The sequence below is a fragment of the Siniperca chuatsi genome, linkage group LG4, assembly GCF_020085105.1.
Source record: "Siniperca chuatsi isolate FFG_IHB_CAS linkage group LG4, ASM2008510v1, whole genome shotgun sequence".
Lineage (NCBI taxonomy): Eukaryota > Metazoa > Chordata > Actinopteri > Centrarchiformes > Sinipercidae > Siniperca > Siniperca chuatsi.
In genome coordinates, this window is record NC_058045.1 from 7,218,081 (window position 1) to 7,234,016 (window position 15,936).

The following is a 15,936-nucleotide window of genomic DNA, read 5'->3' on the forward strand; positions in this document are numbered from 1 at the left end:
TTCATACAGACTTATTGGGGAGAAGAGGATGATTCATACAAATTCAGCTTGATTTTTTTTTAATATACTGGCAATACACCTCATGCAGCTTTTCCCTTTAAAAGCTCCCTGTGCTTTTATCACTGAAATTCACAGGCAACAAAGAGCATTGGATATTTCTTCTCAGGAGTGGGGAGAATTTATATTAATTTTCAAAGATAGACTAGTTATACTATTTGCTGTAGACTCATGATTTTTAAGCAGTGTCCTTTTAACCCAGCATTGCTGTCCTAAGGGGAGAAAATGAGGTGATCTGCTCTCACCAAACGTAATTAGCGAAATGTGAGCTTTCGCTTTAAAGTCTGCCACACCGAAAGAGAGAGCTTTTTGAACCTGGCCAGTATGGAACACAGAAAAAAGGAATATGCTGTAGGTTTCTTAGCAAACCTGCTACTCAGACAAATGCGGGTAATTTTGAAATAGATAAGGCCCTAATCTGCGGGACATTTGATCAACGGTTAATCTGCTGCAGAAATTCTATTAAAAGGCTGAGGGCTCATTAGCCAATAGATCTTAATCCCATTACTGCCTGGGCGGTGGGGGACCATGAGCCCGTCTGCCTGTCGCTCTATGGGGGATACTGTTGCAGGCAGTCGTGGAGAAGGTCAGACACGACACACTGCCATTTTCATAATGAGAGCAGAGCATCATGCATCATGCACAATCATAAAAAAAAGCCATCACTGGCTATGCCGACACGTTTAATCACATTGCATGTCTGGACCTAACATATTTAGCCCTACTGCATAATAACAGGCTTTATTTCCTCTCTTGTGTGGGCCTGGCCCTTAGTTTAATTAAATGTTAGCTGAAATATGAGAGTGATCTGTCGCTCTGTGTGTATTATGCTCATTGTTGAAAATTATATTGGATTTGTTCATGGTTGATGTTGTAGGAAAGTTGCAGGGTTGCATGTTGAAATAAAAAGGGTTGAATGTTGCACCTGTTGTAAACCGAAAGAGGAGTGAGAGTGAAAAAGAGAAACAAGGAAACAGATAAAAAGACGAATAGAGAATGATGCTGGAAAAAAACAAAAATACAGAGAGAAGAAAGTCAGAGCATGTAATCAGTCTTTTGTTAAAGATGAGCTGAAGGAGGAGGCAGAGTCAAGGATATTTCTAAGTGGAGCTCCGTCAAAACATCAGCTCCATTTGTTGACAACCACCCACAGGTTATGTTAGACGGTGTGCAAAGAAGCTCAGCAAAGGGCTTTGACACCTCATAGAAACTCCTTATGTCCAAGCAAAGTTCACTAAAAGTGTGTACACACCTCGGAATTTATTTTTTTGTTTGCCTGCATGTGTTTGGAGGATTAGACCGTATAGGATTTTTACTGGCATTTCAAAATACAAGCCTGTTAAATCTCTGGTGTCTAAGAATAGTCTTGTTATATTACATTCATTCATTCTCTGCTATCTTTTATTGACATGGATGTCCTTCTCTGGCTATGCAACTATGCTTGATCAATGAAGCCTACAGACTAGATTCACTCAAATGCTACACATTGTTTATCAATTATATATCAGTCAATGTTGAAAGTGTCTACCAGGCAGGAATGGAGCTCAATAGCCCTTTCACTGTAAAGAGCATATTTTGAAACCAACATGACTGTATATGGATATCTTATTGCTCTTCTCTTTTCTTCTCTTCAGATATTGATGAATGTGCGGACGGCTTTGTCGAGTGTGATAGTAAATCCACTTGTGTCAACTTGCCTGGCTGGTACCACTGTGAGTGCCGTGATGGTTACCATGACAATGGCTTGTTTTCCACCAATGGGGAATCATGTGTAGGTGAGTGGTCCACCATCACTTTTTTTTACACAAATATTTTTTTTAAAATGTCAAAATATGACGTTTTTCTTACGCTTTTAGGATTGTAACTTGGACAAGTCAGGGGAATTCAATTTCTTATTTAACGTATGACACAAAAGAAAATTTTATCACAAAAAATTCAGTTTTTGAGGTAAAATGTAGACATACAGTATGTGAAAACATAAATTTCAATGGGCTTTTTTGTAAAGAACAACATTTTCAATTCATCACATGTAAAACAACATCTCACATGTGAAAATTTCACATTTGGCATGTGTAGGTTTTTGGACATATCATAAAATAAAAACAACAGATGTTTCAGGAATGTTTCATGTCATGAAAAAGATATTTAAACCTAAAATTATTTTACTATTATTTTTCTTTTTCCAGGATAGTTTATCCCAATACATGTTTATTAAATTTGAATGTTCAATTGTATCCAAAATTACGTTACATTTTAAAATGTGTCTTTGAACTTGAAGTCGTGATGCCACTACTTAACACTGGCACTTAATTTGTTAATACTTTTTTTTTTTACCTCAGATTTTAGAGTTCTTTCACTCAAATGAGATTTAAATTCTGGTTCATACCTTTTAGCATTGCAAGAATACGACCTTTTTTGCATCTTATAGCTCCACATTGTCCCATTAATGAAAACTCCCCATTCCTTTTCCACTGAATGGCCCCTGGTTTCACATCTCAGTCCCATCACAGATGTAGGGGTCCTCTCTTTGATTTCTAGCTTCAGGATTGAAAAGTTACCTTTCAATCGAGTGCCTTTAAATAAGCAAAACTTTGTTGAAAAATGTGAGTCACCCGCCATCAAAAACTCACTCAACTTTTGTTTTGAAAGATGTTTTGTTACGCTTGTGTAAGTAATGGTATGATTGGATAGGTATGTCATTATCAGTGTGTTTTCCTCCCAAAATGTCAGTTTGCTTTCTGCAGCCTGTTCATTTTCTGGAACATTCTCTCTGATACAGCCTGTCAGGAAAAGTGTCAGCTGTCAAAATAGAAACCCTCAATCTACAGTAACATCGAAGCACTGGCTATAACAATAGTGCTAGCGCTGCTCCACTCATTGACCCCATCTTGGCTGTCAGTTTGAGCTGGGAGAGGCAAGAAAAAAAGCACATTAAAGGCACTCTCAAAAAACGGAACCTGTCTAGGTTTCATAAAGCAAAGTTATAATTTGACCAAAAGTAGGTTTCTGGGTTACATTACAGTTGTATACTGTATGTTTCTCTCAAGATCTGAAAAATGTTGGATTGCTACATTACATACAACTGCATTTGATGCTCTGACACTGTTTAGCAACTTTCGGGTGCAGAAAGCAGGTCATTGTCTTGCTCAAGAGGACAAAGATGTGGTAGCTCATTGAAACATATTGAACTTCAAACCATTCTGTGACACGACATGCTCCTTTACCTCGTCATCATGTTACTAAAGCAAACATTACAGGGCTTGTAATAAAAATAAATCCCCATTTCCACAAGCCATGTATAAACTGTTACCTGTACTGAGCATATGTATGATGTCATCTTTTTTTGTGCTCCCCGCAGATATTAATGAATGCAAGACGGGGAGGAACACCTGTGCCAACGACACAGTGTGCTTCAACCTGGAGGGAGGCTATGACTGCCGGTGCCCCCACGGGCACAACTGCACTGGCGATTGTATCCATGACAACAAGGTCAAGCACAGTGGGCAGATCTGGGTTCTGGACAGTGATAGGTGCTCTGTGTGCTCCTGTCAGGTAAGAAACAGAGGCAGGTGGACATGGAGAGCACAGAGACAAAGAGAGGAGAGACAGACAGAGAAAAGCCAAAGCAGAGGTAGATGAATTAGAGGAGATAGACAAGTGGACATGATAAAAAAAAGAGAGAGAGGGACAGATAGAAAAAGAGGAAATGTGCCCAGTGCCATAGATAGTTGAGCGATGATGTTCCCTCTCTCTGTTATTTCATGTGCACCCAACTGGTCTATGATTGAATTTTCTGTTCTTTGTTTATTGTCTCTCCACTATCCAAGTGTCTAAACAAAGAATAACAAAGCAACTGTGAACCTGTTCTTCCCTATGAATGATGCCATCCCCCACAGAGCGAATCAGCAACAAATGTCACCTTGTTTTGTCGTGTAACCATACGGCTCCCCTTGAACCAATCAGTGACATTTTTCAAAATACTGAAGCACAGTGGTGCAATGGACGATACATTAAAGTTTTTGGAAATTATTAGACATGACGTGACGATGGATGAAGGACCAATGTCATGCCACCTTTGAGCTAATGGTGTTATGAACCAGTGACATCAACATTTATGACCAAAAAAGTTTGCACCCAAATTCAGTTAATTTGAATAAAATTACCACAATCAGTAGATTTACTTACTGCAGTTAAGTAAATTGTTGCGGAGCATTCTCAAGTTCAAATTTGACAGCTTTGATGTGTAAATTTTCACCTAGTTGACCTTTGATGGGGTATTCACAAAGTCCAAGAGTCCAAAATCCCCAATTTCTTTCGCGAATCATTCACTACTTATCTGGAAAAAAATCTAAGTTAAAACATGGATGATGACGAGTCATCAGGAGTTGGTGGAGACCAAAACAGAGCTAAAAGCTAGAGCTAGAGTGAATATTAGACTGAAACATGACTCCAAATGAAGACTAATGTTGCTCCATGTCTGCTGGATGTGTAAATAGGTAACTGTTTGCTAAAAGTTTGCCACATTAAATTTATATGTTGATCATATGTCAGTGTTGCAGCTTGTTTCTGCTACTCCCAAGTAGCCAAAAAATCAGTTATTCCTGGTTTAAGTTAAATAATCAAAAATTAAGATAGGGCTTGTCAAACACCAAAAACTCAGCTCTGGAATAATTTAAAACGTTTTGGTATATATTTAAACCTTTTCAGCAAGTGGAAGAGCAAGCAATGCGCACCATTTACGCGTCATCAGGCTTGCTTGTCTTGTACTTTGTTTTTAGTTAATGAGCAAGCTTCTGGTACCGTCGGCAGTTGAAATTAAACAAAGAGTTTCACAAAATCCACTGATAACATATGATAATGCATTAGTGAACAAACAAATGATAAAGTGACCCCTTAGGGCCAAGTCATTTTTAGAAATATTGGAATGCAGTGTGGTATGTTTAATTTCCACAAGATGAATCAAATTCTGCTCAAAATGAAAGACTGTCCCTGTCTAAACACCTTCTCCTTTTTAAAACAGATGAGGAAATGTGTAGGATAATATGTAGGCATGGAAAAGACAAAACGTGAGTGCAGATGGAAACACTGGTACAATGAACCCTGATGTGACAGTGCTGTTGACGGTGACAGTGATGCCGTTGTGATGAGCAATTTAATTAATGTGCATGAGCTATATGTCGTGATTTTAAAGGTCTACCAGAGTGACTCAGGCTTTTGATGTTGTTTTCTTAATAGATTTTTGACACACCCAGTGACAAGGCATCTGGGAACACTTGATCTGGAAAACTCATTCCATCATCCGAAACACATTTTTTCTCCATGATTATCAGGTCACGGACCAGTCATACTTTGCATTTCAGTGTTTCACTCAACCTAATGCCAAGTGTCTGGCAGTAGTGGAAGGTGATTATACTGGATTAGTGTCGGTAGTGAATGATCAAGCAGCAAATTATTCATTTGATTACAAAGGACCAGGGTAGAAATGGCTCCCTAATTAAATGACTCATATTAATTGATTTGAGAGATTGAAGAGCTGCCTGTCAAAATTAGCTGTATTGAGCGGTTGAGGGAGCAGAGGAGTAAACATGTTATTGTTTTGGAGTTAGACGGACACAGCTGGATATTAGATGGAGAGCTGCAACTAACTGATGGGGGAAACCAAGGTCAAACATCACAGAAAAGACAAAGACTGGGATCTGCCCAGACTAAGGTTGTGCAATATGCAAATAGTTCATTGTTTCAGTCTGCTTGGTGAACCAGATGGGTGGGGTTTACCGCATCAGTGCATCTGTCAGGGGGGTCGCAAATTTCTAAAACATTAAAAAAATTAAAGTGCTTTTATTTAATTGCCAGGAGGGAAAAAAATCTATTTGCAGAAACTCTAGGTATCGCTGCAGTTCATGGGCATTGATGTGGTCTAGAAACTTAAATAAAGCGGGAATAAAGAAAAACTGAAAGTGAAATGAATATTTGGGCATTGAAGAACCTGCAAGTTTAAATGTCAATTTGTATTTGTCATGCATTTTGTAAATTTCTGTTTTCATAAATACTCATTTTGATTTACACTAGCGCTCAAACGTTTGGAGTCGCCTGCCACAAAAGCTTGATTCGGTACAGTCAGAAAGCTGAGAGGAATACTCTGTAGTTTTGAATGGTCTTTCATGCTTTTAGGTTGTAGAAAGTCGTCTTTACAAATACATGTTATTTTGTATGAAGGGTTTGCAAAAAAGTAATGTTTTGTACATGGAGAACACAACGCTGTACAATGGTTCAACCAGACTGACAATTGAAAGGGCAGAAAGATCCCTCTGAGCAACAGTTAAATAAGAATATAAGAAATCAGCAGTCACTGGTAAAAGAAATTGGAAGCTTAGCATTAAACTCTGTGCAGATTTAAATAGGAACAGGCTCCTCTTTCAGTGCCAAGTGCACAATAATGCCTATAACAAGCTGGAATTAACAGGCGTGTTGCTTTAGCAAAGCTATTCTTAAAACTTCAAAATAGAAATAGTAAGTTAGTCTAGGGTTAGCACTATCTGAATTGGATCACGGAATAGCAGCTGAACATACTATGGACCGACAAATCACAGTTTAAACCTATTCAGGTCCCTATGCAGTAGACTGCAGAGGGCCCAAAGAAAAACTGGTTCTCAAAATATTTAGAGCCCAATTGCAAGCACAGTTGTGGTTCAAAAATGATCTGTGGTCACTTACGCTTTTCTGGACAGGAAAACAAATTAAAAATTTAACAGTGTTTGGGGTAAAAAAAATGGTTACAACAGTATTCTCCCCTGTCACGCAACACTCTGGGGACATCGACTAAACAGAAGTTTTAATCATTTAATTATTCTAAAACTCTTTCGAATGTAAATAATATATTTGGTAGATAAAAACACTATAAATATACATGTTAAAATAGCCATTATTGAAGGAAAGAAAAAACATCAATATAACAGGTGACTCCAAACTTTTGAGCGATAGTGTATATTGCACTATTTTAGGTTGTTGTCTATAGCTGGCTCCAATTATAAACAAAGATTTCTTTAAAGGAAATTTAATTTAACCTTTATTTAACCAGGTAAGCCTCACTGAGATTAAAAATCTCTTTTTCAAAAGTGTCCTGGATAAAATAGGCAGCAGCAAAAACTGTGTCAAACTCACAATATAAAAACAGTTAACACAAAGTAAGATTGGGGGCACCATGGTGGCCTAGAGGTTAAGGCAGCAACTATGAACAGCATGCCATTCCCCATCCCTCTCCCCTCATTTAATGTCATCGCTCTTCTTTCAATTATCTAATATAGGCATAAAAATTCCCCCCATAAAAGAACAAAGAATCATTGGATCGCATCTGCAACAACCTAAAGTGGCACCTAAAATAGATATTCAACCTATTAAGCCATTGTTGGTGCTTTGTTAAATATGAGAATTACATCTTTAAAAAAGGACGTTGCTGAAGTGTCTGGTGGGGTATATATACCCTTTCATTATTCTTAATTTGGTGGTAAGTTTGTTTTGGTCAAGATTGTTAATTTCAATATTCTATTTTGCTCCATGTTGGAGTAAGGATTCATTTGAGAAAAAATGTTCAGAAAAAATTATATTAGGTGCAGTTGGCGTCAGTTGAATCATTAATACTAGACACTACATCAGCACACGCTGAAGAAGGCAGAACTCTAAATATCAAAGAAAATGCTTGAGGGTTTACCCTTTGTTGGTCCTATAGAAATAATCGCAACAAGTAGAACCTGTTCTGTCTTCATATTTTACCTACTGTATATATTCGAGGAGCCATAGTAAAAAATGTCCATCCCAATTTCTCAAAGCCCACATTGCCATATTGAAAAGTCTTGTTTTTTCCAACCAAGAGTCCAAAACCCAAAGATACTGCATGTGGTTTAATATCATAGAAGACTAAGAATACCAGCAAACATTCACTTTTGAGAAGATGGAACCAAGTCATTTTTGGCATTTTTGCTTAAAAAATTACTTTTAATCAGTTATCAAAATTGTTGCAAATTAATTTTCTTAATTGTTTTCATGTGTCTGCCCAACATTGTGTCCTGAATAAACATTTCTACATTTATTTCCTTTATGGCTTAGATGTGAGTAGGAGAGAGGTATGTGACAAAGGTAATGAGATGAATTCAGACCCAAAGCAGTTCTCATATGTGGAAGGCAACTTAAATCACTGAGACAGCATTACCTCTTCAAACACCACACTGATGAATGGGAACTCCTGAAGAACCACTGTGCATCATTATTCATAAAATATATTTCAGTCTGGTGTGTCTTGCCTACAGTACAGTGAACAACCATAAAATACAGCTTTGAAACAGTTGCTATGGATGGGCTACATAGCCTTTATTACAATATTTATTATCAACATACATGTTTAATGAATCCATCAAACAAATGGCTTTGTCTGTGCATGCGTGTGTATGTGCGCTCATGCCTGTGTTAAATGGTTAATTGTGCTCATGTGATATGTGTTTGTGCTCCCCTCTCAGGCTGGCCTAGTGATGTGCCGCAGGATGGTTTGCGACTGTGACAACCCCAACGCCGACCTCTTCTGCTGCCCCGAGTGCGACCCTCGACTGAGCAGCCAGTGTCTACACCAGAACGGCCTGCTCACCTACGGCAGCGGGGACACTTGGGTGGAGAACTGCCAGCAGTGCCAGTGCCTGGTGAGTAGGGGCAGATAAATGAACCCCCCCACATGTTTATGAAACTTACATCGCGGCAATTTAGTCTGCGCTTTTTACCCAAGCCATTTACGGTGAGAGCGAAAAACAACATAAGCTTTCACTGCTGTGCCACAGCACCCACACAAGAAATGTAACAAATACCCCAGTCTCTGTGGAAATGCTCACGAATGAGAGCCAAGGAGAGACATTTTGTGGCAAGAGAGGGGGAGTGATTAAGAGGTGAACAGGAAGGTTGCAGAGAGGAGAAAATGAAGATTGCTTTTCATCTCGTGGCAGAAGAAAGGGAGTGAGTGATTAGTGAGATTTTAAAGAATTCAAAGGACACTCTGCACTGTTGTCTGCTGTGATGGAATTATACATTTTATTGAAGGATACTTCCAAGGTTAAGAGAACAGGAGGAAATGTGTGTGCCTTTTGAGTGGGAGGGTGTAACACTGTGTAACATCTGTGTGTGCTTTGAGAAGGTTGTGTTGATTGATGAGTATTTGCAACATGTGTGTTTTTGTGTGTCAAGCATCCTCTACACGCAGACCTATTTCTCATACAAAACCAAATAACACTGTGTTCACCACATGAATCTTTTACAGTAAGACATATGCACTGTTTTCTTTTTGTTCACTTCTGCCGTGTCGACCTTTTCCAAGGTTTACACAGTGCTGCTGTTCAAACAACAGGGAAGCATTTCCCTATTGTTTCCCAATAAACCTGACAAAAACAATAAATCCTTCTACCTGTGATCTCACCACATAGCCATGTGCATATTAAATGCAAATGTCGTGCTTTACATTCTACCCCACTGTCTTGTCTCACCCGCACTCAGCTGTACCACACACCCATACCAGTGTCACTCCTTCTGTTCAGTGACTCATGAATCATCTTCACTGTGGATCTCAGACAAGCACTTTACTCCTTTTTCTTCTTTTTTTCCCCCTTTTTGTTGCTTTTTAAGATCAGCCATACTTGTAGCTAATATAAGTTGGCTCCAGATTTATGGTCTGAATAGCAACAGCAATGCCATTTCCTCCCCTCCACTCCTGCCATTGTAATGCTGCTCTGATGCCCAGACCTGAGGGCTGCTTTTTGGATTTCTTACAGCGAGCCATTATAGAAGAGCTTGAAAATCACTGCTCAGTTGAGAGGCAGCAGGGAAGCACAGTCGGCTGAAAATGGGTTCACTCAGCGTCACTCTCGCTGAGGCTGTGCTCACTGTAGGCACTTATATATGTTGACACAAGCAGACACAAACACATTTGAGAATGCAGGCACACCGGTTACAGCACCAGAGCACACACACACAAACAAACAAACATACAGTATACAAACATGAGTATGTACATAGTATACACGTGTACACACACACATACTCATGTTTGAGAATGCAGGCACACCGGTCACAGCACCAGAGCGCACACACACACACACAAACAAACATACAGTATACAAACATGAGAATTTGAGAATGTATGCACACCTGTCACCACATACTCATGCTTTCATACATCCAGGCATACACACAGACACACATAAAACACACGCAATTAAAGATACACAGAGACATTCACGCAAGGCAAAGGACCACCAGCCACAAAAAAAGAGCAGCACTTGAAAGGGCCTTGAAAGGTTGCTGTGCGATACTGTACAGGAGCTCCAGTAGCGTGACAGGGACGTGAAATGAACCTTGAATGCTGCTACACTTAGCAGAGCTGTGGTTGTCCAGGCTCAGCAGGGGCCTTAAAATACACAGTGACAGCAGGCAGATGGGCAAAACATACTCCCAAGACCAAGATGAGAATCCTTCTCTGCTCCCCATGCATCATCTTTGAAACCAAGAATGTGGTCTTGCAAAATGCGCACACATGAGCCACTTGTGATTTCCTATCTTGTTAAATCGCCGGAAGATCAAAGAAACATGGATTTCCTTAGCCATAGGTTGTACTTTAGGTCGAGTCGCATAAAAGAGAGAGCGTGATTGCTCTAGGCTAATTCCCAGGCAAAGATAAATGTCACTAGTTTTAATCTCCTGGAGGGCTTTTGTTACATGCAGTCTTATACACAGTGAATTCTTACATCTGTCTATGTAAAAGCAAAGATGAAATTACAGTGAGATACCATGAACACTGAATGCAAAGACAAAGATAAAAATAACAACCGTCTGAAATATCACAAAGAATTGAAAGACCCGGCTTCAGTTTTTAGGCTGATAGTTTCCACGCCACACTGCTCAGTGCGAAAGGCAAATAAAAGCTGATTGTAAAGCAAATCTCTTTCTCCTTCGTGATCATAGGCCACATCTGCATAAACAGACAAAGATGACAGTGTCCCTTATCGCAGCATGGGACAGATACCTGAGGCTACATTCAATCCCTCCCTCTGGCTATGAGCAAAGAATGCCACTCGGGGGTATTTCCCACTTCAAATGTTTACACACTACATGGAGGCAGGGAGTGGGCCCTAGCACGGCGTGAGCCTGTGCTTTATAGCCAGCCTAATTTACTACAACATTCTAAAATGCTGAGCCAGACGATTTTCTGTGATATTAAATATCCCCAGTGGGACACTTGCATCGAGCCTCTTGTAACTTTATGTGTGTGTATGCCTTTTGCGTCTGCTTGTGTGTTTTAAACATATACAGTCTGATCTCATATTTCATTTCCCGAGTAGGTGTGAAGCAGAAAGGATCATGGGCGACAGTGTAAGCAGAAGTGGGTCAGGTCAGAATGATATAGCATACAGTAGGTAGGATGTGTAAAGTTGGCTAAAATATATATGACCCGTTTCCTCAGGCCAATAGAAAATGGCAGCAGGAGAAATCCAATAAGGCTCTCTGTGCTGAAAGTTTGCTGAGAGATTAATATGGGAACAACAATGAGAGACGAGTCAATTAAAAAGCTGGAGCATTTACATCTACAGTCTGGGAAAAAATATGCTGACTGTGTTGGAAGATTGCTCTGCTCATCTATATTTTCTAGGTACCTTAACAACTTACTTTTTCATCAAGTGGAGATGCTCCCTCTAGCATGTAAATACACAGCGTCAGGAGAAATATGTGTATTTGCATGAATAACTTGTTTAGGCCTGGAAAATGCATTAGTGCGTTTGCAGATATTATTTTGAACTTTCTCTCTTTTTCTTCTCTGTCTGTCTGTCTGTCTATCAAATTGTGTCTCCCTCCGCCTCCACAGCAGGGGCAGGTGGACTGCTGGCCTCTGCCGTGCCCGCCTGTGGACTGTGAGTTTACTGTGGTGCCTGAGGGCGAGTGCTGTCCCCGCTGTGTCACCGACCCCTGCCAGGCCGACACCATCCGCAACGACATCACCAAGACGTGCACGGACGAGCACAACATCTCACGCTTCAGTGGCTCCTCCTGGATTAAACATGGCACCGAGTGCACCCTGTGCCAGTGCAAGGTAAGGCCCCAGCCCCGAAACAGCAAATTACAGTTCGCCTAGTTCAGTGTCAGAAAAGAGTACTGTACACTATGGTCCAGACTTTACATTGTGGAGGCAATTTGTGCATCGATTTGTGTATCTTTAGTCATGGCTGTATTTATTACATGTGGTGCTAAATATGTCTGTAGGCATTGATGCAGCTGTTTGTTTGCTGATTCTGATCCACACACAAATCTTTTGCACATGGACAAGACACATTTCACCACATTTTAAAGTAGCAGCAATAGAACCAACCAATGCAGAGAGGGGATTAATGAAATGAGTAACTCCCAATCTATTTGGTAAACCAAAATACACACAGTTCCACATGATAGTGATTGCCTTGAGAGAGAAAATCTGGTAATCATACTCTAAGAATGTGACAGCGGCTGTGTTGTTTCTTCAAAAGCACAATAAAGAGCAGAGAGTATAACAAATAAGATGTGATGTTCCTTTTGACAATTTCGCTTTCAAAGTTTGATATTATCAGAGATCATAGATTGCTATGTCCATTTTATATTTATTAACAAGAATATTGGGATATTCTATCGCTTCTTCTTTAAAGCAATAGTTAGACATTTTGGCAAAAAATGCCATTCAATTTCTTGCTGTGAGATTGCTACTACTCACATCTGTCTGCTAAATACGAAGCTACAGCCAGCATCCAGTTATCTTAGCTAAGCATAAAGACTGGAAACAGCTAGCTTGGCTCTGTCCAAAATTAAATCTGCCTGCCAGCACCTCTAAAGCTCACTAATTAACACATTATTTCTGTCATTATGTTCATATAAAAAAACAAAATGTGAAAATGACAAGTTGTGGGATTACAGGGCTTTTTGTGCCGAACTAATTCTTGACTGGGACCAATAACTTCCTGGTTGCCTGGAAACCTCACAGTAACGACAAGACTCTTGTTTCCAGTCTTTATGCTATGCTAAGCTAAGCTAGCCAGCTGCTGGCTATGGCTTCATATTTAATGTACGGCTATGAGAATGTTATTGATCTTCTCATCTAACTCTCAGCAAGAAAGCAATATGTATTTCCAGAATATTGAACTATTCCTTTAATAAAAATGAACTGAAACCTTGGACTAAGAGAAACCCACGCTGAGAAAACATCTGTCAGCCCCTCATCTCCTGGCCTACAGCAGGGAATCACAATCTGCTCTCTCCTTTACACTGTGTTAAACAAGCAGACATGTTTGCACACACAGTACTTACAATGTATAGATCCTCAGATATTCTATCTTGCATAATTGGTTCCAGTAAATCAGGTGGAGCGCAACCAAGTCTTGTGCCACAAGACAGAACAATCACAGAGAAAGTAAACTATGCAGGCGAATATCCTCTTCATTACCAGTTGTGAGCATAAATTGTTTGTCTCAGCTTTAAATCTAATCCACCAAGACTGACTCCCTTGCCTGAGTTTCGAGGATGGAATATTTTCGCTCTGCTTGTCTGACAATGATGTCTACATCTTTCAGAAATGATAGCAGCCATTCTCAATGATAAACTAACTGCATAAAGACTTAGAATATTTATCATTCAAAAATGTATATTGTAAATGCATGATCACGGATTTAAACTGTTTGAACAGTGCTGCTCTCTCTACAGTTTTAGTGCATTCTGATTTGGTCAGTTCGGTGATTTAGCACATACAGTGTTTTGCCTGTGAACCTTTAGTGATCCAGAGAGTTTATCAGTCCCCCAAGTTTAAAGCGAAATGACTCCGAGACCATTCACATTTGTATTCTCAGTAGAATATCGCTGCCTTGGATCACTTGGTGCCGAAATGACACCCAGAGGAATTCTAAATGCCAAACTGAGTCTGTATGCTGCAGCACCGACGCCACCTGAAAATATTATCTGCTGAGCTTCAAAAAGAGTTTGCCTGAGGTTTAAGTGTGACGATAATCCACTCATGTGTTTCTTTGCCTTCTCTGTCCTCTCATTTTCAGAATGGACACATCTGTTGCTCAGTGGATCCCATGTGCCTTTAGTCCTGGTAGACCTGAAGGCACCTGTACAGTGTTCTCCATGTAAAAAAAGTAACACCACCCCTATGTCTCCTCACTGTCCTCCTCACAGGCGTGGGTCAAATAGTGTTTGCATAGTTAGTATTTGTTTTAGCCTGCTGAACCAGATGGATGGGGGTTATTAATCAGGATAATTCATACAATGTCACACTGTCAAATACAGAGAATTGTACAAATTTAAACTTCAGGTACTTTCTCCTCTGATTATCTGCAGTTTCTAGCTCCTATTGTATGTTCACACCCATCGGGTGCCTCATGCACCTTAAGCATTAAGAGTGTTTTGCAAATACTCTGTGACCCGCGTCTGCCTCCTCAACTCCTCTTTATACCAAATGCAAACCTATATCATACCAAACAGATGATGGACTACAGTTTCCTCAAACCCACTCAATTGTTCTGTCTCACCACTTAGAGTGAACCTTTAAGGATCACTGTTCCCCACTCTGAATCATTGCTCCATGAATCTGTAAGATATTACTGTTACTGGCATGACTTTGCTTGATGTCCAAACATTTTTGCTGATTTCTAAATTCTCAGTGACGATGATGATACCTTAGATAGAGTAAAGGCAGTTAGCATAAGGTTCCGTTGCCACATTTGAGTCGTCTATATTATGTGGTGCTTTGTAGCATTTTGTTCCATTTCTCTTTTTTGTAATTTTTATTTCCAAGCTTGTTATTGTGTAATAGTGAAATAAAGTATTTCCATTTACATTTAATTATTGTCTTCGGCTTATGTATGAGTGTGATTTTCTCAGTATTCATTTTGTTTGAAGACTACATTCAGTTGCCAGGTTATAAGGTTCACCTAGCTAGAACTATTGCAGTCTAATACAACAGTCCTGCAATAAAGTCTACCTTCATGAAGGTTATGATGTTCAGTTTTTGTTGAAACTGTTTGAGAGGGTTTTGATTCAACTGGATGGTCATTTTGGAGGCTGCAGTTTGTGGTGCTGTTGACTTGTATTACGTTATAATGACAAGTGTTTCTATAATTTTGTCCACCCTATTTATATCAGTGAGGGTAGACTAAAAAACAAACATTTCACTGTACAATGCAATACAGTTGTAAATAATGGCTTTATTAAAAGGTTAATAATTTACTAAATTTTATTAAGAACAAATGTATTAATCATTAACAAAGCCTTGGTTACAACTTTTGAAACTCTTTATAAAGGGTGCCTTATTAGAAAGTGGTGCCAGGATTACTTTTAGCATATGTACATTAATGCTAATTTTACCTATCTCCATATGTCATTTGCGAAGCCTGTACATATATGAATGTACACACAAAAAAACCTATATTCCTGAACTAAAGCGGATTCTGCCCATTCAAAACAAACATTAAGTTTCAATGTTCATTCTAAATAATCTTACCTCATCTTCAATTTGCTTAATTGCTAAAGTATGCTACCTTGTATAATGGGTGAATAAATGTAGTATTTCCAGTCTTCTATATTTGTGTTTCCTTTAAAAAAATTGAACACCACAATCTATAGATGTAGTGATGGCAGTTGGCTCATCCAATTATAGAGGTGTAATAGTTTGTTGAGATAAGCTTAAATACTTCATCCTCACCATTATATTATATTCATCAGGGAGTAAAAGTACAGGATATGTGTAGCCTTTGTGACTCCACTCTTGGCTCTCTACAATATGCATATGGAACTAGTCATTGGTTGTTGGTCACACAACATAAATAAAGCTTA

General features: G+C 39.3%; 1 protein-coding gene across 1 annotated transcript in view; it reads left to right on the top strand.

The window, feature by feature from the left end:
* Nucleotides 1-14,946, top strand: part of nell2a (neural EGFL like 2a) — an 83,918-nt gene extending 68,972 nt beyond the window's left edge. The window contains exons 16-20 of the mRNA XM_044193825.1: nucleotides 1,692-1,832; nucleotides 3,416-3,609; nucleotides 8,568-8,744; nucleotides 11,948-12,172; nucleotides 14,151-14,946. Coding sequence (XP_044049760.1) covers nucleotides 1,692-1,832; nucleotides 3,416-3,609; nucleotides 8,568-8,744; nucleotides 11,948-12,172; nucleotides 14,151-14,192 — 779 coding nt within the window. The 3' untranslated portion in view covers nucleotides 14,193-14,946. The remainder of the gene's footprint in view (nucleotides 1-1,691; nucleotides 1,833-3,415; nucleotides 3,610-8,567; nucleotides 8,745-11,947; nucleotides 12,173-14,150) is intronic.
* The last annotated feature ends 990 nt before the right edge of the window (nucleotides 14,947-15,936 follow it).